General features: G+C 34.8%; 1 protein-coding gene across 1 annotated transcript in view; it reads left to right on the top strand.

Moving 5' to 3' along the window:
- Positions 1-551: 551 nt before the first annotated feature.
- Positions 552-25577, top strand: part of LOC127178502 (dynein axonemal heavy chain 11) — an 87917-nt gene continuing 62891 nt past the window's right edge. Inside the window, exons 1-30 of the mRNA XM_051131412.1 lie at positions 552-818; positions 956-1099; positions 1361-1557; positions 1717-1906; positions 1985-2084; positions 2192-2403; positions 3622-3855; positions 3949-4116; positions 4700-4816; positions 4914-5051; positions 5122-5246; positions 5324-5519; positions 5651-5755; positions 5847-6242; positions 6322-6654; positions 9439-9693; positions 9824-9993; positions 10129-10351; positions 13994-14110; positions 14257-14343; positions 14444-14602; positions 14696-14779; positions 15526-15684; positions 18260-18382; positions 18472-18594; positions 19656-19880; positions 21571-21662; positions 21759-21885; positions 22546-22695; positions 23136-23369. Coding sequence (XP_050987369.1) covers positions 603-818; positions 956-1099; positions 1361-1557; positions 1717-1906; positions 1985-2084; positions 2192-2403; positions 3622-3855; positions 3949-4116; positions 4700-4816; positions 4914-5051; positions 5122-5246; positions 5324-5519; positions 5651-5755; positions 5847-6242; positions 6322-6654; positions 9439-9693; positions 9824-9993; positions 10129-10351; positions 13994-14110; positions 14257-14343; positions 14444-14602; positions 14696-14779; positions 15526-15684; positions 18260-18382; positions 18472-18594; positions 19656-19880; positions 21571-21662; positions 21759-21885; positions 22546-22695; positions 23136-23369 — 5199 coding nt within the window. The 5' untranslated portion in view covers positions 552-602. The remainder of the gene's footprint in view (positions 819-955; positions 1100-1360; positions 1558-1716; positions 1907-1984; positions 2085-2191; positions 2404-3621; positions 3856-3948; positions 4117-4699; positions 4817-4913; positions 5052-5121; positions 5247-5323; positions 5520-5650; positions 5756-5846; positions 6243-6321; positions 6655-9438; positions 9694-9823; positions 9994-10128; positions 10352-13993; positions 14111-14256; positions 14344-14443; positions 14603-14695; positions 14780-15525; positions 15685-18259; positions 18383-18471; positions 18595-19655; positions 19881-21570; positions 21663-21758; positions 21886-22545; positions 22696-23135; positions 23370-25577) is intronic.

Genomic DNA, 25577 nt, shown 5'->3' with positions numbered 1-25577 from the left:
ATGTTACAAACATTTTTTTTTATTTCATCAAAGAATCCTGAAAAAAAAAAAGATGATCAACTAGAATGATTTCTGAAGGATCATGTGACACTGAAGACTGGAGTAATGATGCTGAAAACTTAGCTTTGATCACAGGAATAAATTACATTTTAAAAATATATTCGAATAGAAAGCAGTTATTTTAAATAGTATTTAAAATAACTGCTTATAATAACTTTAAAATTTTACTGTTTTTGCTGTACTTTGGATCAAATAAATGCAGGCTGAGTGAGCAGAAGAGACTTAAAAAAAAACTAAAAATTTGATTATTAAAAATTAGATTTTTTTTTAAAGAACTGTACAATTATTGGAAATTGATGCTGGCAAACATTTTGGTCATGACTGACGTGTGGCCTGGGTGGAGGGGTACATGTAGCATGTTGGATGGTAACCAAAGCAACCGGACGCTGTACCGCCCCTTTTTGCACTTTCTCTGAATGAAATCTCTTCAGCGTGCAAGAAGCTGAAAGCGCGATATGTAAACACGTGACACTGATTGCGTGGCACCTGTTTTAGAAAATACACGTCAACATTTTGTTTTGAGTTTTGGACTGTTTACAAACATGTCGGAAGAGGAAGAAACAGCGTTTTCCGAAGACCCCAGAGTGCAGTATTTAGGCGAGATACTCTGCCGGATGCTCAAACTCAAAACTGATGCGTGGGAAAAATTTGTCAATGTTGAAAAAAATGAAATACTTTTTACAACGTTTTTCGAAACGCGTATTAGACTGTTGTTTTTCAGCGTGACAGCGTCCAGTGCTCTGACTGTTTCTACAGAGGTAAGTGAGCAAAAAGGCCTTGTGTTTACATTTCTGTTTAATATAGGCCTGTTCAGTGCATGCAAAAGCACAGATGTTTTCCTTTAATATTAGGCTATACAGTAACAATTACCCGTTGTTTTATGTGTACCCTGTAGGTTTGTCATCTCTCTAAAGAAAAGAAAGTTTACATTCTCAAAAAAGGAAATGCCCCCATCCTGCCAGAAACCTGTAGGAGTTCTTTACTCTTCGGGGTGCTGTCACCCTCCTTTCTGCCACAGCTGTCAGACACCATGGAGAAGGTAATGAACACTTATAGACTCCAATGTCCACAACTGTTTGATTTGCTGTCAAAGAAGTAAATAAATACACAATGAAACTGAATATTAGCAGAAACGCCCACCACCAAAATCAGTTGTTTTTTTCCCTTTCTTTTCTTTTTTGAACAGAAGTGAATAGTAGTATACAATATAAATGCATAATTTCCACATAAATTAAAAAATTCTGTGATGCATGCAGTCATGGTCATCAGCCTGTAAAATTTGTCAATATTTTGCATCAAGGTCTGTCTGCCGCTACTGTCTAACAAGAAGAATCACCAAATGTGGCCGAATGTAATATCACAGGATGTGAGGCAACACACAGAGAACTTGCAAAGCAAGGTCGCCGTGGTGAGGGGACAGTATTATGGCAAAACCGTCCTTCCAGTTCCTGCCGTCAGAGAATGGATAGAGCACTGTCAAGAAGCAACGATCACACTGTATGAGTTTTTTGTTTGGTTCTTGGTTGTTTGGAAATATTATTGTCTTGTAGTCTGACTCTCTTAGTAATTCTTATGCATACAGCATAAAAAGTGTAAAGTGCATGAAGTGTCTTCATTTTGACTAAAACAAAAATCAATTTCTCTTTTTCAAACAAGGCAAGATAGTCACAACAGAGCCATGGTACATGCAGTTGAGTCCATGGTCATCAGTTGGACGCATATGATCCATAAAGTCTTAAGAGCAGATTCTGCTGATTTGATTGTGACAGGATCGAACCCTGGACCAAAAGCTGAACTTGACTTCTGGAGATCCAGGAAAATGAACATACAGAGTATTAATGAACAGGTAAGTCTAGAAACAAACATTGCATGGTGTATAAGCAAGCAGAAATGTATGCTAACGTACAATCTTTGAAAATCTCAGCTACAGAATCCATGTGTTCAGAAAATGATGAGGATTCTGGAAATTATAGACAGCAGTTATTTCCCGTCATTCAAAGCTTTGATGGAGGCTGTTTTTGATGGTAAGGCATGTGATGTTCCTAACACATTAATTAATACAGTTGAGTTTTCTACTATCCTTACTGTTAATATTTTGCTTAGTTATTGTTTATGTGTATTTGTCACTCAGCTTTGCAGGAAGCCAGAGCTGTAGATCTTCACCTTCAGCCTCTGAGATCATTGCTGTCTCAACTAGAGGAGGATGAGTTTTCATCCTTCCATACACTCATTCCACCAGTCTTTCATCTTATATTTCTGGTCTGGACTCACTGTTCATTCTGTCGTTCTCCTGCTCGCATCGTTGCTCTGCTGCAGGAGCTCTGCAACCTCTTCATTCAGCAGGTATGACTTATGTGACCATCTTCTAATTTATGAGCTCATAACTGTGTCAAGTCTTTTAAGATAATTTAACCTTTTATTAGTCTAGGTCAGGGATGCCCAACTCTGTTCCTGGAGATCTACCTTCCTGCAGAGTTTAGTTCCAGCCCTGATCAAACACACCTCAGGTTGGAGCTGAACTCTGCAGGAAGGTAGATCTCCAGGAATAGGGTTGGGCACCCCTGGTCTAGGTTGTAAAATGTCACATGGTGCAACTTCCCCCAAAATTATATATTTTTTCAATCTACACTCCATACACCATAATGGAAAAGCAAAGGGGAAAAAAAAAGTTTATTTATTTTTTTTTTACATCTTTGCAAATTTAGTAAAAATAAAATAAAAAAACATAAATTATTCCATTTCATAAGTATTCATACCCTTATCTGAGACAGTTGAAGTTTATCTCAGGAGCAGAAGGAAATCTCAGTTCACCAAAATATTTAATGAAAACCCAGTTCAGAGCATTCAGAACTTCAGACTGGGCAGAAGGTTCACCTTCCAACAGGACAATGACCCTAAGCACACAGCAAGAGTGGCGTATATACAACTCTGTGAATGTCTGTGAGCGGCCCAGCCAGAGCCTGGGGTTAAACCTAATCAAACATTTTTGGAGAAACCTGAAAATGTGCATCTGCCCCCATTCAACCTGACAGGGCTTGAGAGGTGAAGAGGTTAGAAGAAGAATGGCAGATAATTGCCAAATGCTGATGTGCAAAACTTGTCGCATCATACCCTAAAAGAGACTGTAAAGACTATAAAAGTGCTTCCGCTAAGTACTGAGTTAAGGGTATGAATATTTATGCATATTTTATGTCCTTATTTCAGTTTTTTTTTTTTTTTTTTAATAAATATACAAAGTTGTGACAGTTCTGTTTTTGCTTTGTCATTATGGTGTATGGAGCATAGATTGATGTAGAAAAAAGTCATTTAAAGCAGTTTAACATAAGGCAGCAACATAAAACGTGCAAAAGATGAAGGGGTATGGATACTTTTGCAAAGCACTGTATATTTTTTTTTTGGCACACTTCTATGTGCAATTGACCCCCTGAATATATTAATTAAATTCATCCATTTTTGGAGAGCAACCATGTATTAATTATCAGTTCTATTCAGATTCTCTTCTATTTTGGGAATGAAAAGAGGAATTGGAAGAGAAGTTACCAAAATCTTTTCTCCATCTAGGCCACTTCATATCTCAGTACAGAGGAGCTGCTGAGAGCAGAGACTGAAGATGGTTTGGAGAGGTTACAGACTGTGGTGGGAGTTTTCAGGTGCGTCAGGGAAACATTCAAGACATACAGACAGAAGGTGGCTGCTATGGCCAGTCATTATTCTACACCAAAGTGCTGGGATTTCCCTTTGGCTCTTGTTTTCACTCGATTTGATGGCTTCTTGGCTCGTGTTTTACAGTTGAAGGTAAGCAGTGCGTCTTTTGAAGTAATAATATGCACTTTTACTTTCAGCCACCATTTAGTTGTATTTTATTTGAAAAATAATGATGTTTTCCAGGCTCTTTTCTCCACTATGCTGGAGTTCCAAAGGCTGCAGAAACTGGTTTTTGGAGGTCTCAGAGGAAGAGTTTACACTGAACAGGTTTCTCGACTACATGCAGAATTTCTCCAGCTTTGCAAAGCCATAAGGGATCAAGAATACAATCCACTCGATTTGACTTCTCAGGTATGGTTACATGGAGTGTATTCCTTGCTTGGGATATATTAGAAGATATAGATTCACAAAGTTGCAATGGTAGCTTGAAGAGCTTGATGTCTGATAGTTTTATAATAATGCCTCACTGAATATGTCAGATAATGTGATATATGAGTGTTTGGTAGAATTGCAGATATAACTCTTATTGTTGCTATAGTTGCTATAGTTCAGTGTTTTATAGAGGTCCTGGGGCTTTTTTTGTAAATATAGGGTACGTTTGGATGCAACATGCCTGGTAATTGGCAGCCTTCTTTTTTTTACCCTCGAAGGCTTAATTGGACTCATAAATCATCATTTTTGTTCTGTATGTCATGTAACTTTTTTGCTAACAATTTTATAGTACTGTTTAAAACTTAATATATCATTATCAAAAAATATTTCAACATCAGCACACATTATTACTTAATGTACATTCTAATACATGTTTGTTAATAAATTAATACAACTTTAAAATATTTTTGACCAGGATAGTATATTGTATTCAGTATTTAACTTACAGTTTGAAACACATTTTAAATAATTGATTTTCTTAAATTTTACGTTTTGTGTAAAGGATTTCGAAAAAGACTTTTCAAGTTTCCAAGAAAGAGTTGCGGATTTCGATCGACGACTGTCCAGTATTTTGTGCCTTGCCTTTCAAGATTGTTCGGGATTGGAATCAGCTTTCAAAGTAAGCAATTTTTATGAGACGGATTTAGTTACAATGAATAGGAAAAACCATAAAATAGCCTAACCTATATAACCTTTTAATCTGTTTATTTTTGAAGCTGGTTGCTGTGCTCAGACCCCTCTTGGAAAGAGACCTCATAAAGGAAACATTTATTCCTAATTTCTCCAAAATGATTCAGCTTTTTGGAGATGAGCTGGACAGATGCAAACACATGTTTGATTCTCATCTTGAGCAGGTAGTTGTTTTTCAACAGATTTTTGGTCTTGTACAAAAAGGACATTGTGTAATTCATCATTTAATTCCAGAAAAAAAGGAACAAGCTGCATTTGAACAAGAACATGCCTGCTATGACAGGGTGTCTAAAGTGGGCAAAAATGCTTAGAGACCGAATCCAAATCCCTTGGAACAATTTCCAGTTTGTTCTGGATATGTAAGTGTTTTAAGTTCTATTTAGGTTATTTTTTTTCTTTTCTTTAACGGTATAATTGAAACACATTTATATTACAGGAGCATCGAAGGAGCAGAAATGGAGCTAGTCTGTTATAAGTACCTGGAGATGTGCTCTCATTTAGATGAGTATGAGAAGCAGGTCTATTTAAGCTGGTGTGGCAGTATTAACCAAGTATGCCAGATGAACCTGGATCAGCCCCTAATCAAAAGAGATCCCAGCACTGACCTGCTGTCAGTAAACGTCAATCAGGAGGTGAAGAACATAACTGTAGTGCATTTGAAATTTATCTCAGCATAAGGCATTAATTTCAATTGTTAGAGCATCTAATTTTGAGGCGTCTTTCAGTGTATTCATTTGCATAATACTGAACTTTTTCACCTTAGCTGATTGCTGTGCTCAAGGACGTGAAACACCTGAAAATCCTTAATCAGATGAACATCCCTTCTGCTGCTATGAAGGTGTATGAAAATAGAAAGATGTTCTTTAAGGTTAGTGAATGCACAGTTTGTCTGCTATCAGTTAAATTTGGTTTTTATATTCTGTGGCATTAATATGAGTGCTTTACCTGATCTCCATTAGAACCTTGGGAGCCTGCATTTACTGGTGCAGTGGTATAATAAGCTGAAACAGACGACTCTTGAAGTGGAGGCTCCTCTTATCAAAGTGGAGATAGAGAATGTTGACCGGCAAATCAATCGAGCAGAAACTGAGCTTACATGGCAAGACCAGACCTGCTGGAACTACATCTGCACATTGAACGACACTGTCTATCAGCTGGAGAGAAGACTTCAGAAAACTAAAGACAATGTTGAGATGATGGAAGTTCTGATGAATGGATGGAGCAAACAGCCAATGTTCTGCAGGAAAGACCATAAGAAAGAATCAACACTGCAGCTGGATGATAGAGCAGGAAGAGTGGCAAAAACCTACAACAACCTCAGAAAAGATGCAGAAGCTATCCATAATTTGTTACAGGTGAGGAAGAGCTTTTTATACAGTAGATTATTTTCACTACATCCTTTTTCTCTAACATGTTTCCTTGTTTCTTTCCCAGGAGAACATGATCCTTTTTGCAGCGGATAGTTCTTCAGATGCATGGAAGGCCTACTTGGAGTATGTAGATGATATGGTGGTGGAGGGATTTTTCAGTGCTGTCTCAACTTCTCTGGAGTTTTTCATTGAGAATATGGAGGGGTCAGTGAGGCAGGCTCCCTTGTTTGAGGCTCAAATGCTGCTGATGGGATCTGAGATTAAGTTCAAACCATCTCTGGACCGAGATGATGGTGATGGACTTTATGAATTGGTAGAAGAATTACTAGGAGATGTGTTCAAGATGTCTGCTCAGGTGAAGAGGGTTGCACCTCACCTAAGCGTGGAGGACTACCAGGTATTCACAGTTAATGAGTTTAGAGCGGATTCCAAATATCTGAGGTCGCATTGAACCTTTTTTTGGTTGTCTTTTAGCTTTTTTTTACATTTTTGATGGTTCAGCAGTTTGGGTGGAGGTTGGCAGCTCATTCTAACCAAGAGGTGTAGAGAGTGTGAAGGTTTGAAGAGCAACTTTGTACCTAATTGTGAAGGAACAACCAGGCACTCATTCAGTGCCTGTAGCTGGCTGGAGGAAGGAATAAATAGGATTCATACCAGTTTGAAACATGAATGAATTAGAAATTGTGCCATATATTATACAGTATAAAAATATAGGAATAGTAAAATATTTTCTAGGTAGAAAAAAGGGACATGTAACACATTTTGAGAAATTATTCATTTTTAGGGGTTCAAGTGTGTAGCACTGAAACCCTTTTGTAATTGTTAAAATGTCCAAAAATCAGCATTATCCCCTACAAGTGATCGGGCAAACCAAACCGTAAGTCGCAGAGACTTGAAACTTAGGGGATGGTAGTACTCACTCCGTCTACTACGTCACCAAGGCTCGACCCAGTTGGTCTGACAGTGGCTCTACAGTATTTAAAAGTACTCCTAAACTGTTAAAGGGGTCCTATTATGCTCTTTTACAAAGTCTTGATTTTCTTTTGGGGGTGTACTAGAACATGCTTTCATGCTTGGTGGTTCAAAAAACTCATTATTTTTTAACATAATTTACATTATTACAATACATTTCTCCCAGCCTGGCACAAATGGCTCAATTAGTTCTGGGTTTAATGAAGGTCAGCCTTCCGAAAAATGAAATATGTTGTGATTGGTTAGCTGTCCCACTGAGTTGCGACTGCGAACAGCTTAGACGGTGTTTCAGTACTGCCACACCCCTTGTCAAAGAAGCAAGTTCCGTGTACAACTGTTAGCACAAGCTAGATTAAAGTGATTCTTAGGTTTTAAATATAGATATTCATGTGAGGGCTTTTTTATGGTGGATGGATGCACATTATTGGACTTGTTTTGGACTGATGAAGAGAAACACCCGTCTATGCCATTCTAAAGCTTGGGAGTGCCAAGATAAATTTTAATATAACTCCGATTGTATTCGTCTGAAAAAAGGAAGTCATATACACCTAGGATGGCTGGAGGGTGAGTAAATAATATGCTACAGTAGTGTTGGGTCCTATCGTCAGCTTGCGAGATCGCCAATACAGGATATTATCATGCTAATTTATTTAATTATTTACATACTTTGTTTCATTGCCCAAAAACCAGCTCCAGCATAAGACTAAAAGCAGCCTAACATTATCAAAAAACATCATCACTGACTAGCCTAGCCTATTCTAGTGCAAGTTTATGCATTTTAAAAAACACTTGCGTTATAAGTGAAGCTGTCTACACTGTATGATGAATAAATCTCTTACCACACACTGCACACATTTGCGGTGCGTTACGGCTCCTATGTGGCAACTGGAGTAGATTGCGGCTTTAGTGTGTGTTTCAACACACGTCTGTGGCGTGTTACTGCTCTGAAGTGGCCACTCTAGTCAGTGCTTGTGTTAATACCCGCCACGCTACGGCTCATTGAAACGGCTCTCCATGCTGCATCGCTGAAGTTAGGCTAATCCTCCAATTCATCCCTACCCTCCCTCCAACAATTCAAATTTCAGTAGGCAGGATTTAATTTAATAATATTCTACATCGACATCATTGCATGTGGAAAACAAACACTGTAGCCCAAAGGAGCCGTTCGTTGTAGTTCTTGAAAAGAGATTTTTTAAAAAACGAGTGGACTTTGAGATTTGTAACTTTTTGTAAATATTTTTTATGCCCAAAGATACACACCACACACTGACTAAAATTCAAAAAGTGAAAAAACCTAATAGCACCCCTTTAATGCGCCTTATATCGTTGGAATACTTGGTTCACGATATTCATATCATATGATAGATCTCCTCATTCTGAACAACTTTGCCTCAAGAACCACTGCTGTCAATCAAATAGTTCATTAAATATTCTTGATTATGTTAAAACCTGCTTTTGTGACCTAGTCTTAGTTTTTTTGCTCAATCCCAACAAAATCGCTGCGGGACAATTCTCTGGAGGTCAATAATTATCAAAAAAAAAAGTTTAACTTTACACTTATATCTATAAGAGGGTCATTTTAAAAGGGGCGTGGCCAAATATACCCAAAAGCCTATAAATCCTAAACAAAAACTCAAAACTTGTGACAGATCATTCTAAACAAGCATGCAAAGTTTTATGGAATTCCGACCATGGGTGGCACTATAACAATCATAAATATTAAAAATAATCATATTTCTAGGGTAAATTACCTGGATTTGCCAAAATGCTTTTTTTTTTTTTTTTTTTTTTTTAAAACATTGATTTAGGTGGTTACATGCTTGCTAAATAGTATGTATTAACTTTTTTCACATGTGCTTAAATGCCTATAGCGCTTGAACCTGATAATCGCTGCTTGCAACTATATTTTAATTAAATTCTTTAATGGAAAAAATAAATAAATAAAAGATAAATAATACAAATAAATATAAATGAATTAATGTGACAGATTGGTTAAGTATATTAATTGGTTAATATAATTAATTTATTTAGCATTTTTCTAAATTATTACATTTTTAAATTACAAATTATAAGCATTTTATAGTGAACTCAGACATTTGGATCCCTGTTTTTTTCTAATACATATCAAAAATAAGTTTTGCAGTATTTTTAATTTTTTTTTTGTAAATATACAAATAATATTTTATATTTTACCTCATACATTGTTTAGGCTGATGTCGAGGACATGTTAGACCTAATAGAGCTCAGACAGGAAGTGATGGAGAGAGTTGATGAAGTCATGAAGAAAGCCTTGCAATACCAGGACACACTTATCCGCTACAGTCCCCTGTGGCTTGATGACAGGGTTGAGTTTCTCAGGCAGTTCCTCCTCTATGGTCATGCACTCACAGCTGAAGAGGTGGAAGCCTATGGAGAAGATGCATTTCCAGAAAATCCTCCCACCACAGCACAATTCAAAGAGCAGGTGCAACTATATTTCTTAAATATCAGCTTTTGAAACAGTATTAATTCAGTATTAAATATATTTGAATGAATATAAAAATCTGTCCATAAACTGTTTTCTGTTATCAGTAAATTGTTTCCTTTCACAACAGATGAATCATTATGAAGAAGTGTATGCAGAGGTCAACCGTTTGGAGGACTGGCAGGTATTTGACGGCTGGTTTAAAGTGGATATCCGTTCGTTCAAGATGAGTCTTTTAAACGTAATCAAAAAATGGAGCTGGATGTTTAAGGAGCACCTGATGTCTTATGTTACCGGCAGGTGAGACTCCATTTCGTAATTACATAGAAAAAAAAAATCACTTTAATGCCCCAATTTTCCTTCGAACTCCAAATGCTTTCCTCAGTCAATAAAAGTAATAGATTTCTGCTGGTTTGTGATCTTGATGTTCTTCAGTATTGGCGAACTAGAGGAGTTCATGCTCCGGGCGGAATCCAGGCTTAAAGAGCCAGTGTGCGGTGGAGACTACCAGGCTCTTGTGCAGGTGATGGGTTACCTGTTGGCGATCAGAGACAGACAGACCAGTACAGACCAGCTTTTTGAACCTGTCATCGATGTGGTCAATCTTCTGGAGCAGTATGGAGAAACCCTACCTGAGTGTGTCCACATGCAGCTTGAGGTGAGAGTATTTGACAGGCCTGAAGACTAACTATAAAATGGGGATGTAAGTGGGAATTATGTTAAGACTCTGTCTTTCAGAATGGCATCTTTGCACCTCTATTACCATTTAAACTTTGGGACCAGAATTTTTTTAGAAGAGAGATTCTTATTCAGCAAGGACGCCTTAAATTGATGAAAACTCACAGTAAAGACATTTACATTTTAGTTCGGTCAAATCGATTAATCGCGATTAATCATATCCAAAATCAAAGTTATTGTTTACATAATATATTTGCGTGTACTGTGTATATTTATATCTATACAAATACACACACACACATGCATATATATATATATATATATATATATATATACACTGTAAAATCCAATAGTTTACCTTACTTAGATATAATTAGTTATCTTTACTTAGTTGCGATACTTACTAGGTTTTATTAAGTTACAGCTACTTTCAAGCGAGTAAAACAGTTTACTTACTACTTTGAGTGATGTTTACTTAAAATATTCAAGTAGCCACAAAGGAACCAATGACATTAATAAAGCAGTGAGAGGCAGCAGTGCACAAATATGTTGCTAATTTGCAAAATAACAACAGAAGAATTTTTCACTAGTTACATTCACTCATTTCCCAAAGTCATCTTGAATGTTGTTTCAATACAACTATATATTTGAGAGAACATCACATAAGCTGACTTCATAAATTGATGTTGATTTTCGTAAAATGTTGTTTGTGTGTCTTATTTTATTTATTTATTTTTTATTTTTATTTTTATTTTTTTACTTACCTTTATAGTGATTAATGTTCCGTTTGGTTGGGCACTTGGAACTTTGTTTTTCTTATTATGATTTTCTTCCTATTGATACAGCAATGCAACATGAAGTCATGGTTTTTGATTTCAAGGGAAGAAAAGTAATAAGTAGGTTGCTTTTAGAAGGTAACCTTCTAATTCTGATTAGCTAAATCTTTTAATTCTTTAGCTAATGTATTTTTTTTATATTTATTAATGATGTTTTACATTTTTATTGTTCTTCATAAACACCTTGAGAAACTTTATTGGGTTGAGACAGTCCTTTAATATTTGTGGTAATGTGCTCAAGTCACAAACTTCAACATTCAGCACATGAATCACAACAATGGTGACAATTCAATTTTATTTATTTTTATTAAGTGTGACAATAGCCATTATATTATTTTTATTTTCTCTTTTTGTTGTGCTACTACTGACACGAGTCAGTAAATAAAATTAGCAAATAAAAACAACAACAGTAAAACAAAGCAATTGCATAATTTATTCATGCCGCAATGCACTCTGGGAGTCAGTGAGTAGCTATACTAAGTCAAGTGTAAGCCTAAAGTAAATTATTAAGTACCCCCTACAGTTCTTTTTTAGTTACTAGAACTCTTGTGTAAGTAAACTATACTAACTAAGCATTTGTCAGTACAACATACTATTCCTATTTCACTTTACTTAGTTTTTTTAAGGCAATCGGTTTGCATGCTTTTTTTAAGTAAGCCCAACTAATTAGATTTTACAGTGTGTATATATATATATATATACTTGAAATCCTTGAAAGTTGAAAAAAAAAATATTTCAAGGCCCTGGAAAGTTTTTAAATAAGCATACATAGATACAGGTCCTTGAAAGTGCTTAAATTATTTTGTGCAAGAACTTTTCTGAACAAAAATTCCATATTATTCCCTCTGGTCCGCTAATGAGTTATTTCATCAACACTTCGTGGCCTATGCGTACTAGCTTGCTTGGTTTACGTTAGTTAGGGTGACCATACGTCCTCTTTTCCCCAGGCATGTCTTCTTTTTGGACCTAAAAATTGCGTCTAGCCGGGATTTCTAAATCGCCCAAAATGTCCGGGATTCGGCTTTTGCTTTCTGTAGTCGGCATTCATTGTGTACATTTTTGTATTAAAGCCCTATGTGGGACTGTTTTCGTGATCCCGCGCCCGCTGAATTTCAGGGCATTGCCTCCTGCTCATGCAATCACTCTAATATTGAATATAATTTTGACGCATCAGAGAGTCACTATTGTATGCGGAGTATTTAAATCTCTTTTGAATGAGTGGCTATTCACTTTCACTTGCAATTTCAGGGTATTGGACCTGGAAAGTCCTTGAACGGTCCTTGAATTTAAAGTTAACCAAAGTGTGGGAACCCTGTATATATAATTCAGAAATATTTACATGTGTGTGTGTTTGTGTATAGATTAGGGCTGTAACGATAATCACACAATGTCGTGAGGCGCGTTTAGTCAATGAAGCTGGTACCTTGATTAGTAGTAAAGCTCCATCACGTGCGTTCAGCTGGAGCGGCAAGTAATACATAGAGCCGTAAAGCACTGACAAGCTACGCCAAAATCGTGCGCAAAATCGAATCGCGATTTTGGCGTAGCTTGTCAGTGCTTTACGGCTCTGTGTATTACTTGCCGCTCCAGCTGAACGCACGTGATGGAGCTTTACTACTAATCAAAGTACCGGCTTCATTGACTAAACGCGCCTCACGACATCGTGCGATTATCGTTACAGCCCTAGTATAGATTCATATTTATATTATATATTTACATTGATTTATATTATATACACATCTAAATATATATTACATGTATTTCTTTAATTAATACATGTATGTGTGTGTGTATTTATATACAGATAAATATACACAGTACGCAAACATATATTATGTAAAACAGACTTTTATATTGGATGTGTTTAATCACGATTAATTGGTTTAACAGAACTGATTGTTTTAAAAATCCATTTCAAATTAATGCTGCTCTTTTGACATTTATTTTTGCCAAAGAAGCTTGAAAAAGGTTTGATTTTTAAAAAACAACATACATTTATTAATAATATATTGAAATAGAAGCCAGTTATTTTTAATTGTAATGACAATATTACTGTTTTACTGTATTTTTGATCACTTTTTTTTTTTTGATCAAATAAATGGAGCCTTGGTGAGCATAAGAGATTTTTTCCAAATTGTAATAAAAAAATCATCAATTTCCAAACTTCTGAACGAGAGTGCTGTTCACTTTTTACTTCACAATGCAAACTGTAAATTAATTTTAATTAAACAATATCAAAAATGTGGAAAAAATGTCTGAGACCACAAGTAAAAAGTTTTTGTTTTTCATTACAAATTATATTATCACTTGCATAATATACATAAGTCAATTTTATGTTTATTTTTTACATTTTATTTATTTTAGAGATTAAATTGTGTTTGTCTAAATGTAAATGCATTATATCTATCTATATATTTATATTGGATATCCAAAATTAATACTGGATATTTAACTGTGCTTGCATTTTCACAATTTTTACATTTACCTAATCTAGTGCTGACTTAAATTTAATCTTATTAAATAATTTATTAACACTGTTAATATGATAGAAAATAGATAATACTATATAGCAAAATTCAACATGAATATCATTTTTTTTAATACTGTACATTATGCTATTGTGATGCCTAAATTTACTTGTAGGATTTAAAATGATTGATTTTAGTTTTTAGCCTTGGCCATGCCATTAAATAATTAGCATCTTATTATTTTTGTCACAGAATTTGAATATGCTTGATTTCCTGGTTGTAAAATGTACTTAACTGTGATGTATTTAACTGTATCAGGAGTTGCCAGAGAAGTGGAACAACATGAAGAAGCTGGCCTGGACAGTGAAACATGAGGTTGCTCGTTTTCATACTGCAGAGGTAGCTGTCATCCGCAGGAAGTGTGTGGCCTTTGAGGTGAGCTTCTCATTTGCCCATGGCTTAATAGATTCAAATGTAAACTTTCATTTCTTTAAGCAAAATGAAATGTTTTTAGGTTTAGCATTCTAAAGGTTCAGGATAACCATGCTTATGTTTTTGCGGATTCATGTCTCTCATCACAGAAAAAGCTGAATCAGTTTCAAGAACGGTTTAAAAGAGAAGCTCCTCTTCAGTACAACACAGAGAAACCATATGCTCGCCTGGATAAAGTAAATGTTTATTTATTCTCATACAAACAATCCATGATACCACAGAATTAATTTCCATTCATACATACATTAACCTTTCGTTATGCTGTGTGTTTGTTAGTGTCACAGGGAGATGCTGGTTTTAGAGCAAGAGAATGCAGATCTCCAGGAGTCCTGTAAGCTGTTTGAAGTGAGCAGCCCTGATATTAAGCAACTCAGGCTCTGTCAGAGAGACGTTGCTGTTTTGAAACAGCTCTGGGATCTGCTGCTGTGCGCTCAGGTGGATCATCCTTTCATTTTTACAGAAAATTAAATACTTGAGCTTTCAGTTTTGCTCGAACTGTCCACTTAACCCCATGCCATGTCCTCACAGTGCAGTACAGCAGAATGGACAAGGACAAAATGGAGAGAGATCAATGTAGAACACATGGAGACAGAGCTGAGGAGGTTTACAAAAGTAAGAATGCTTGTATCAGTGAGCTAGAAAGCAGCATCTCAAAATGAATCTGTTTCAAAACATGTTTTCGAAGTAGGGCGACCACCTGGCAATAGATCTGTTGCGGGACATAGATGTGATTTTGCAGGACAATGCGGGACACGTGTGAGATAGATACATTTTCTACTGTTATGCTATGTAAATACTGATTACATCCGTTGTCATATGCGCTGATTAATGTTTCCCGAGTGCATACATGCAAGCGTGTCTTTTTTTTATTGAGAGTTAATAGGATCCACCTGCGAGAGAAGAGATTTGTGCTTGCGCATTTTGATGCGCTCCCGCATTACTGGACATTTGTCATTAAAATAACGTCATAGAAACCGCACCAACCGAACTATTAAAATAAGAAGAAAGTTGGGTCTGAAAGCTGCCTCGATTTTTAAAATTGGTTAAAATGAATGGAGAATATCATGTTTTTCCGTATGCGCTCGACCATTTCCGTTGGTGGTGCTGGTCTTTGCGTGCAAAAAGAATAAATAAAAAGCTTTCTTAAAAAGGAAAAAAGAACGCATGGACGTTTTCTTAATATAATAGTTAAAACCAACAGACTGATGAAAATGCGGGACATTTTCTTAATATGCGACATGCGGGACAAGGAGTGAAAATGCTGTGCAGTACAATGCAAAGTGGGACAGGTGGTCACCCTGTTTGGAGGGGTTTTTAGTCCCTGTGTGTTTCTAACCTCTGACTTCATGTGTGGTCAGGAAATGCGGGTTTTTGATAAAGAGACCCGTGTTTGGGACGTGTATGTGAGTCTGGACTGTGTGCTCAGGGATCTGTTGACTTCTCTGAGGGCTGTGACAGAGCTGCTGAACCCAGCGATGAGAGACAGACACTGGGCCCTGCTGATCAGGACTACTGGGGTAAGCCAGAGGCTTTTTTTCTTAGAGACCTGAAAATATATTTACTGTAATGTATTTTATAACTATTTCAAAAGCATAGATTAAACAACTCTATACCACTCCTGTTAAAAAATTTAGTTTTTAAACAGTTAAAAATGATTTTTTAAATCAATTGGATAATGTATTTTTAGTCTTACATTGTTTCAAATTCAGGATTTTCTTTTTTTTCCTTGAGCACAATAAAATGAGATATTGGTGAGCTCTTTTGCATAAAATGAAAGTGAATAATGACCAAAAATATTGTTAAAAAACATCACAAACGTACAATAATTACCCATGCACTGCTATATTCCAAGTTTAATTAGGCCATACATTCAGTGTTACTTTGGAAGTGTAATAAAAATGTTACAGATTACAGGTTACCCTATTTAAAATGACCTAAGTAAGTAATGTAACTGATTACATTTGATTACTTTTTGATTACTTTTTTAAATTTCTAACAAATGATGTAACTGTTAATAATTTTCATTTACATTTTCATTAACATTTAAAGTGGGCAGTTAACCTTACAGTAATACTCAATAATTTCTGTCAGAATTTCAAAATTCTTTGTCACTTAAATTTAAGATTATAAAAAATTAATTTTAAAACACAGCAACGGAATGCATTATTATCACTTGCAATGGTGGCAACTCTCAGACAGGTTGTAGCCTGAAGCTTTCAGCAGCAATGTTGATTGATATAATTAGAGGAACTCGCCACAAATTCAAACAAGAGAACCAATTAAAAGCATCGGAATAACTTTATGGCTGGAGGCATCATGCACAACATTCAACATGTCTTAGATTTTTACAGAAAATATTCAGATCCACTTTCATAAGTAACTGTAATTTAATTACACATTTTTCTCAGTAACTGCAACCGATTACAGTTACATTTATTTCATAATTAAATTACAAAGTACATAGGTACTTCCCAACACTAAATATAGTAATGTTGTTTGAAAAAAAACACACCGACGTTGTTCACTTTTCTAGTGCTTTTTCTCATTTTCACTATTCACATATTTTATATGGAAAAATCAACATCAACATTCTGTTGAACTTTTTAACTTTTTATTTGTGTTCCATGGTTTATAAAAAAAAAGGTAAACCTTGCAAATCTTATTTTATTACAACTTTCAGTCATGTGATCTAAACATCTTAAATATACATTTACTTTCATTCTTACTTTTTACTTTTAATTTTATTACTTTAATTCAAAAGGCAAAAAAGTATGAAAGCCCATTTCTGCCACTGAATAAAAAATAAAAAAAGTAATTATGACTTTTTTCTCAGAATTGCGTGAAAAGTCAGAATTGCGAGACAAACTCGCAATAAAGAACTGGACTTTATAACACACAATTGTGAGTTTATATATCACAATTCTGAGAAACAAAGCCATAAAAAAACATGAAAAGTCAGAATTGCGATATACAAACTTGCAAATCTGACTTTTTTGAAGTCAGAATTGCGTGATTATAAACTCACAATTGCAAGTTATGAAGTCAGAATTGTGAGATATGATCTTGTAAATCTTTTTTTCTCAGAATTGCGTGATATAAACTTTTAGTTTTTTAAGTTTTTTACTTTAAGTTTATATCTTAAAATTGTGACTTTATAACACAATTGTGAGTTTTTATATCACAATTCTGAAAACGTCAGAATTGTGTGAAAAGTTAGAATTGGAGACAGACTCGCAATTCTGAGAAATAAATGACTTTTTTTCTTAGAATTGTGAGATAAAAATTTGCAATTACCAATTATAAAGTCAAAATTGTGAGTTATGAACTCACAAATCTGACTTTTTTTCTCAGAATTGCGTGATATAAACGTGCAATTCTGTTTTTTAATAGAATTGCGAGTTTATATCTTGAAAATGTGACTTAATAACAATGGAGGAATCTCACAAATCAGAAAAAAATATATATTATATATAAGTTTATATATTTATATTGAAATTGTGACTCTATAACACAGTTGTGAGTTTATACCTCAAAATTCTAAGAAAAAAAAAGTGAGAATTTTGTGAAAAGTTAGAATTGGAGACAAACTCACAATTCTGAGAAATAAAGTCGCAATTCTGAGAAAAAAATTACTTTTTTCTCAGAATTGTGTGATTAAAAACTTCCAATTACCAATTATAAAGTCAGAATTGTGAGATATGAACTCACACATCTGAATTTTTTTCTTAGAATTGTGTGATATAAACTCACAATTCTTTCTTTTTTTTTTTTAATAGAATTGGGAGTTTATATCTTGAAAATGTTACAATAACACAATTGCAAGTTTATATCTCACAATTCAGAGAAAAAAAAGAATTGCATGACAAACTCACACTGTTGCTAAATTTGTTTGTAAACAACACCTACTCTCTTATGTCAGTTTGCTCCTCAAAAATTTGTATATTGTTTTAGGGATGTTTAATTTTCTTCTAGAAAACAACGAAATGCATAATAATAATAATAATAATAATAATATTTTTTATTTATTTACTTTATGCACATGAGGGCATGTTCAATATTGATTTTCACATGTTTTCTATACTATTCTTTTAGGTTAATTTCACTTTAACTGAAGAAACAACTCTTGAGGATTTGCTGGCTTTGCAGCTGCACATATATGAAGATGTGGTGCACAGTACAGTTGGGAGAGCAGTCAAAGAGATGTCCACTGAGAAGGTTCAGTCTCACTCAGTATCTTTCACAAGACTATTCACTGCGATACGTTTCTGAAAACAAGAGTAACGATTTACTAATTTATTTTAAAGGTTCTGTCTGAAATTAGCCAGATGTGGGCACGGATGGAGTTTTCTTTTGAAGAGCATTACCATACCGCTACACCAATGCTGAAATGCAGTGATGAACTTATAGAGAGTCTGGAGAACAGTCAGGTATAAACAGCTTTAAAATGTCACATGGTATTAGCTGGTCGATTTGAACAAAACACATACATTTTACACTGATAGTATGTTTACTTAGCTTATCAGAAAATGTTAACAAGCTGTTGCTCGACAAAATAAGCTTGGTGTGGCCAGGGTCTTTATCTCGTTCTCTAAGACCGTCCCACTATGCCGAGAGAACGATCTTTCATTGTCAGCCGCCTGTATTCACACGTCTGATTTATAGAGACCACACATTGCTGGCTTTGTTATCACGCTGTATGTGTAGGGGCCAAAATCTAGCCAAACACATCACGGCTGACAATAAGTCTGCCGTCTGTGCGAAACCGGCCCCCTTACACCCACATGTCTGAAAACATTACAGACAACAGAAGGGCCTCAACACAACATGGACACAAAAACAACATACGCACATCGCACTGGAGAAACCAAATCTCAGATATGAGCCAAGACTTATCACCTTCAAATGTGATCTGAACTTTAATGTTATTTTAATGTTTTAGTGCTATTATCATGTTTTAAAGGATTAGTTCACTTCCACAATAAATATGTCATGACAGCTTACTCACCCCCATGTCATCCTAGATGTTCATGTCTGTCTTTCTTTCAAAAAGAAATTCAGGTTTTTGAGGAAAACACTCCAGGATTTTTCTCCATATAGTGGACCTTACTGGAGATCAACCGGTTGAAGGTCCAAATTGCAGTTTCAATACAGCTTCAAAGGGCTCTACATAATCCCAGCTGAGGAATAAGGGTCTTATACAAGCATTTGTGTTTTTTTTTTTAGAAAATGACAGATCATTTTGCTACGTAAGACTCTCATTCCTCAGCTGGGATCGTGTAGAGCCCTTTGAAGCTGCACTGAAACTGCAGTTTGGACCTTCAACCCACTGAAGTCCACTATATGGAGAAAATCCTGGAAAGTAAAAAGAAAGAGATGACCAGCTTAGGTTCATAGATCAGAAAAGCTAACTATAAGAAACTGTCCAAGAAACAGTTCATTCTGGTGGCTGCTGACTCTGTGTGTGCATCTCTATATGTTTGTCTCTCAGGTGCAGCTGCAGGTGTTGCTGCACAGTAAGCAGGCAGCGTTCTTCCACGGGCAGGTGTTGGAGCTACAGGCCCAGCTGACTCAGGCTGACTCAGTGCTGTTGCTGTGGCTGGAGGTGCAGAGGACCTGGGCTCACCTGGAGAGCATCTTCATGGGCTCCGAAGACATACTCCACCAGCTGCCGGATGAGACACATCAGTTCAGCTCCATTGATTCTGACTTTAAGGTATGCTTGAATTCATCTCACATGCATTGGTTTCTGGTGCGCTGGATGCAGAGTTTAAGGTTAAAGTACATGCTTTCTTTAAAAGTTTGTTTGATTTAGAAGAGATTCAGAATTATAAGCATATGGGTCAGTGTTATTTATTTTATTCATTTTTATTTTTTTGTATTTTCGCTCATTTTAAGATGATAAGATGTGAAAATATTTCAAATGAAACTTGAAATGTAGTACATAATAAAACAAAGTGATGTTTTCCTGTACAGATTCCTAAATTATTGTTATAAATTGTATGTATATATTGTATGTATATATACTGTTGCAGTGTTAAAGTACTGGTTTATATTACTACTACAAGTACAGTTAAATGAATTATTATTAATTATACATTTTGTATATACACCGCTATTCAGACGTTTGGGAACAGTAAGATTTATAATGTTTTTTTCAAAGACGTTTCTTTTGCTCATCAAGGATTTGATGCATTTATTTGATCAAAAAAACAGAAAAAAACCCAGTAATTTTCTGAAATGTTATGACAATTTAAAATAATGGTTTTCTATTTTAATGTACTGTAAAATATAATTTTTTCATGTGATACAAAGCTGAATTTTCTTCACTCAGTACTCTAGTCTTCAGTGCCACATGATCCCTCAGAAATCATTCTGATTTTTTAACAATATGCTGATTCATTATCAATTTTGGAAACAGTTTTTGCTGCTTAACATTTGTGATAATACCTGTGATACTTCTTTCAGGATTCTTTGAGCATTTATTAAAAATAGAAATATTGTCAAACAATATACGTCTTTACTATCACTTTTTTATTAATTTAACAAATCCTTTCTAAAAAAATATACGTCTTTAAAAAAAAAAATTATCAACCTCAAAAATTTAAACGGTAGTGTATTTTTACAAAAAAATCCTGTTTTTTTTTTTTTTTTTTTTTTTTTTTTTTTTCATCAAAGAAACCTGAAAAAAGTATCACAGGTTCCAAAAATAGTAAGCAGCAAAAAGTTACCAACACTGATAATAAATCAGATTATTAGAGTGATTTCTGAAGGATCATGTGACACTGAAGACTGGAGTAATGACGTCGAAATTCAGCATTGCATCACAGGAGTAAACTATGTTTTAAAGTTTATTAAAATAGTTACAACTAGTTTATTAGAATATTTACAACTAAAAAAGTTACAACTTTAAACCATTTTGAATTTAATTAGTGATGGAGAAAATTGGTAAAATGCAGTAGAAATGAAATCAAATTAACATTTAAATTACTCATTTGATACAATGCACTTATTGTGTACATATGTACATGTTGATACATTGTTTGGTATTTAAAAAATACCTGCATGTAATTATATAAGTAATTAATTTTTGTAGTTAAATTACGATGTTGACTCTTCCCTTACCCCTTAACTCACCCTTAAACTTACCTATACCATTAAACATGTCACTGACCTTAATTGTATCCCATCTGAATCACATTAAAAGTTAATAGGAAGTATATTATATCTAACAATATTTTTGATGCAAGTACATCGTAGGTAAAGACACTGAAATGACATTTAAATAGAAATTAACACTTAATTAATTAAATTAAAGTTGTTACAATGATGAAAATATTAGAACATGCATCTGCAAAGTATGTTAATACTTCTATATATTTATTTTTGTGTATTGATGTGTGAAGGACCTTATGTTCAAAAGTGATGAAACGAAAAATGTAATTGCTGCCACCAACAAGCCCAATCTTCTACCAATGCTTGAAGACCTGCAGAGGAGGTGGGTGTAAACTCTTTTTATGATCTTTGCATAATTATACGTTGTCTCAAGAGCGATGCATAGATGATTCTTTTGATTTCCTGTAATCCATTCTAGACTGGCTATGTGTGAGAAGGCACTAGCCAAATACCTGGAGACCAAGCGAATGGCTTTCCCACGATTCTATTTCCTGTCTTCAGCAGACTTACTGGACATCCTTTCGAAGGGCAGACAGCCCCGACAGGTACTGCTGTAATAGTTAGCGTTTAACTTTAACTTCCTTTAACTTCATATCACAGTCTATTAGTTTGAATTAGTTTGAAAGTTTAATTAGTTTCAGATTTCTCTAATTATACAGCTCATTTCAGTATTACAGTAATCCATAAACAGGTCAACTATAAAGTATGCAGTCTTTCCTGGTATTCGCAATAATGGTGACTGAGATTCACAGAAATATATTTTACATTGTACCACATTTCCTCATCTTTCTTCTGATTTGCATACAGTAACCTTTATCTCCATGATTAAACTTTTTTTTATCATCACGGTGATAATTCCAAGGGCAGTGCTTCGCTGTGAAATATCATTATGATAAAAAATGAAAGTTCTACACTTGGATTGATTCTGACCCCGGCCACCTCCTTCTTTGAGCTGATCCTCCCACATATGCGGAGTTTTTCTCCTGAACCGTTCAACCAGAACAGGGTTAAAGTGCTTCATCTTGTTCTCATTGTACCTGGGTTATAATAAGAATTGCAAATACATCCACAGTCATATCATTATCTACGGATATGCCCGTACTTAACCATACGTACCTGTGCGAATTGATTCATTTATACACAGAGGTACTGTGTACAGTATATTGTTCTGTGAAAATACCGCTTTATGGTTCATTGCTTTTTAGGTTACCTGTCACCTGGGTAAGCTGTTTGACAGTATGACTGATCTGGAGTTTTCTGACGAGGAGGGGGAAAAGGTCACAGCAGCAGTGGGAATGTTCAGCAGAGACAGAGAATACGTTCCATTCTATTCGCAGTGTGACTGCGTTGGACCGGTAAAACCCACATTCAAATCAAACAGGCATCTAATTAAATCAAACTCGGATAATAAAGTTGAAACTTTTTTCGAAAAACTTAATATCAAACTTTTTAAAAATATATAAAAAATTATTTAAGTAAATATAACTATAAAATGTATGTTAAAAAATAAAATGTTGATTATTTATTTATTAAATACAATAAATTATTTTAGTTAAAAAATATATTTTTTTTATTAAATATGCGTTTAATTAAAACTACATATACATAGTCACATTCTGAAATATACATACAGGTAGAAATAACTTTAATAATTAGGACATCCCAGCATTCACAAAACATGTTATTATATAGGTCATTTTTTAATATATTTTGTAAGCAGTTGGCCCTGATATTAGAGTAATCTGTCAATGTTATTGTACGATTATTTCTAATGGAGTGAGCTGTTTCCTGTCAGGTTGAGCTCTGGTTGAACAGTCTGGAGGATGTGATGAGGGAGGAAATGAGGAGGCACATAGCCGAGGCTGTGGTCGCGTACGAGGAGCGTTCGCGGGAACACTGGGTCTTGGAGCTGCCAGCTCAGGTGGTTCTCACGGCTTCTCAGATCTGGTGGTCCGCTGACATGAATCTAGCATTTGAGCGCCTGGCTGAGGGTTTTGAGACGGCGCTCAGAGACTACAACAAGAAACAGGTCAGTCTGTCCTTTGAATATTGCACATTTATAATTGTGAATCATCTGAACGAATGACCTGGTAGATTCTCATTTATGAATGAGATCTCTCTTTCAGAGCTGTTCTGAGTCGTGTTCATGCTGAAAACATTGGCTCTTATGAGAATTTATTTTTTATTGAATCAAAAACATACAACAGAGCCAGTGTAGTCTGATTCACAAATGACTCTTATAAGTGAGTTATTTTTAGTGAATCAAAAATGTGCAGCACAACTAGTGTAGACCAGTTTATAAACATAATGTCTCTTATGTGCCAGGTCTTTTCAGTGAAGCAAAGAATTCACATAACCAGTGTAGTACAGTTCATGAAAATTGACTCTTATGAGCCAGTTCTTTTTAGTGAATCAAATACATTCCAAATCCTTTTAGTGAGGCAAAGATATGCAACACAGCCTGTGTCCTACAGTTCACAAACAAATTAATTTCATGAGCTGTACTTTTTAGTGAATCAAAAACATACAGCGCAACCAGTGTAGTTTCGATTCGCAAATAAAAGACTCTAATGAGCAATTTTTTTTTAAGTGAATCAAAAACATACAGTATAACCAGTGCAGTCTGGTTCACAAACAAATGATTCTTATGAGCAAATTCTTTTTAAGTGAATCAAAAACATACAATGCAACCAATGTAGTCTGGTTCACAAATGATTTGTTTGAGCAATTTTTTAAGTGAATCAAAAACATACAGTGTGTCCAATGTAGTCTGGTTCACAAACAAATGATTTTTTTGAGACCGTTCTTTTTTGAGTGAATCAAAAGGTTGTTGTTTTTTTAAGGGAATTATATAGTGCATGTTTGGTTCATGAACAAATTAGCCTTTTTTAGTGAATCAAAAATATACAGTGCAATCTCTGTTGTCCGATTCAAATGATTCAGTGCAGCCAGTGTAGACTCCTAAGACTCAAGCAAATGACAATTTTTTTTTTATAAGTGAATCAAAATCAGTGTAGTCTGGTTCACAAATCAATGACTCTTATGAGCAAGGTCTTTGTAAGTAAATCAAAATTTTATTAGTGAATCATATAGTGCAACTAGTGCAGTCTGGTTCTCAAAGAAATTATATTTTTATTCTGTTTTTTTAGTGAATCAAAAACATACAGCACAACCAGTGTAGTCTGATTCAAAAACAAATGATTCTTATGAGCCAGTTCTTCTTAGTTAATCAAAACGTTTTTTTTTTCTTTTTTTTTTCTTTTCTTTTTTTCTTAGTGAATCATATAGGGCAACCAGTACAGTCCAGTTCTCAAATCCATTTTTTAAATGAATCCAAAATATACAGCACAACCAGTGTTGTTCGTGAACCTAGTCCAGTTCACAAACAAATGATTTTTATGAGCCAGTTCTTTTTAGTGAATGAAAATAATTCAGTGCAACCATTTTAGGCTAGTGCACAAATAAATGACTCTTATGAGCAAGTTCTTTTTGAGTGAATCAAAAGCATACAACACAACCAGTGTAGTCTGGTTCAAAAATAAATGGTTAAGTGAATCATATAGTGCAACCAGTATAGTCCATTTCTCAAACTAATTATATTTTTATTAGATTTTTTTTTTTTAGTGAATAAAAAACATGCAGCATAACCAGTGTAGTCGGGTTATAAATTACATTTTTATATTTTTTTAGTGAATGAAAAGCATACAGCACAACCTGTTTTATTTGGTTCATGAACAAATTAGCCTTTTTTAGTGAATCAAAAGCATACTTGGCAACCACTGTAGTCTGGTACACAAATCCATGACTCTTATCAGCCAGTTCTTTTTAGTGAATCAAAGTCATACCATAGAGTGGTTCATGAACAAGTGACTCTAATAAAACATTTTTTGGTGAATTAAAAACATTCAGGGCAACAACTGTCATCTGGTTCACAAATAAATGACTTTTATGAACTGGTTCTTTTTCATGAATAAAAAACATACAGCACAACCATTGTAGTCCAGTTCATAAACAAATGTCTCGTATGAGCCATTTTTTTAGTGAGTCAAAGTCATAGCATAGTGTTGTTCATGAACAAATGACTCTTACAAGACCTTTTTAGTGAATCAGAAACATACATGGCAACCATTGTAGTCTGGTTCACAAACAAATGACTTTTATAAACCATGTATTTTTAGTGAATCAAAAACATACAGCATAAACAATTCAGTGTGGTTCATAAGACCATTTTAGTGAA

The sequence above is a fragment of the Labeo rohita genome, chromosome 16 (assembly GCF_022985175.1).
Source record: "Labeo rohita strain BAU-BD-2019 chromosome 16, IGBB_LRoh.1.0, whole genome shotgun sequence".
Taxonomy (NCBI): Eukaryota; Metazoa; Chordata; class Actinopteri; order Cypriniformes; family Cyprinidae; genus Labeo; species Labeo rohita.
The sequence above is the reverse complement of the archived record's forward strand: the minus strand, read 5'-3'. Positions and strand labels throughout refer to the sequence as shown.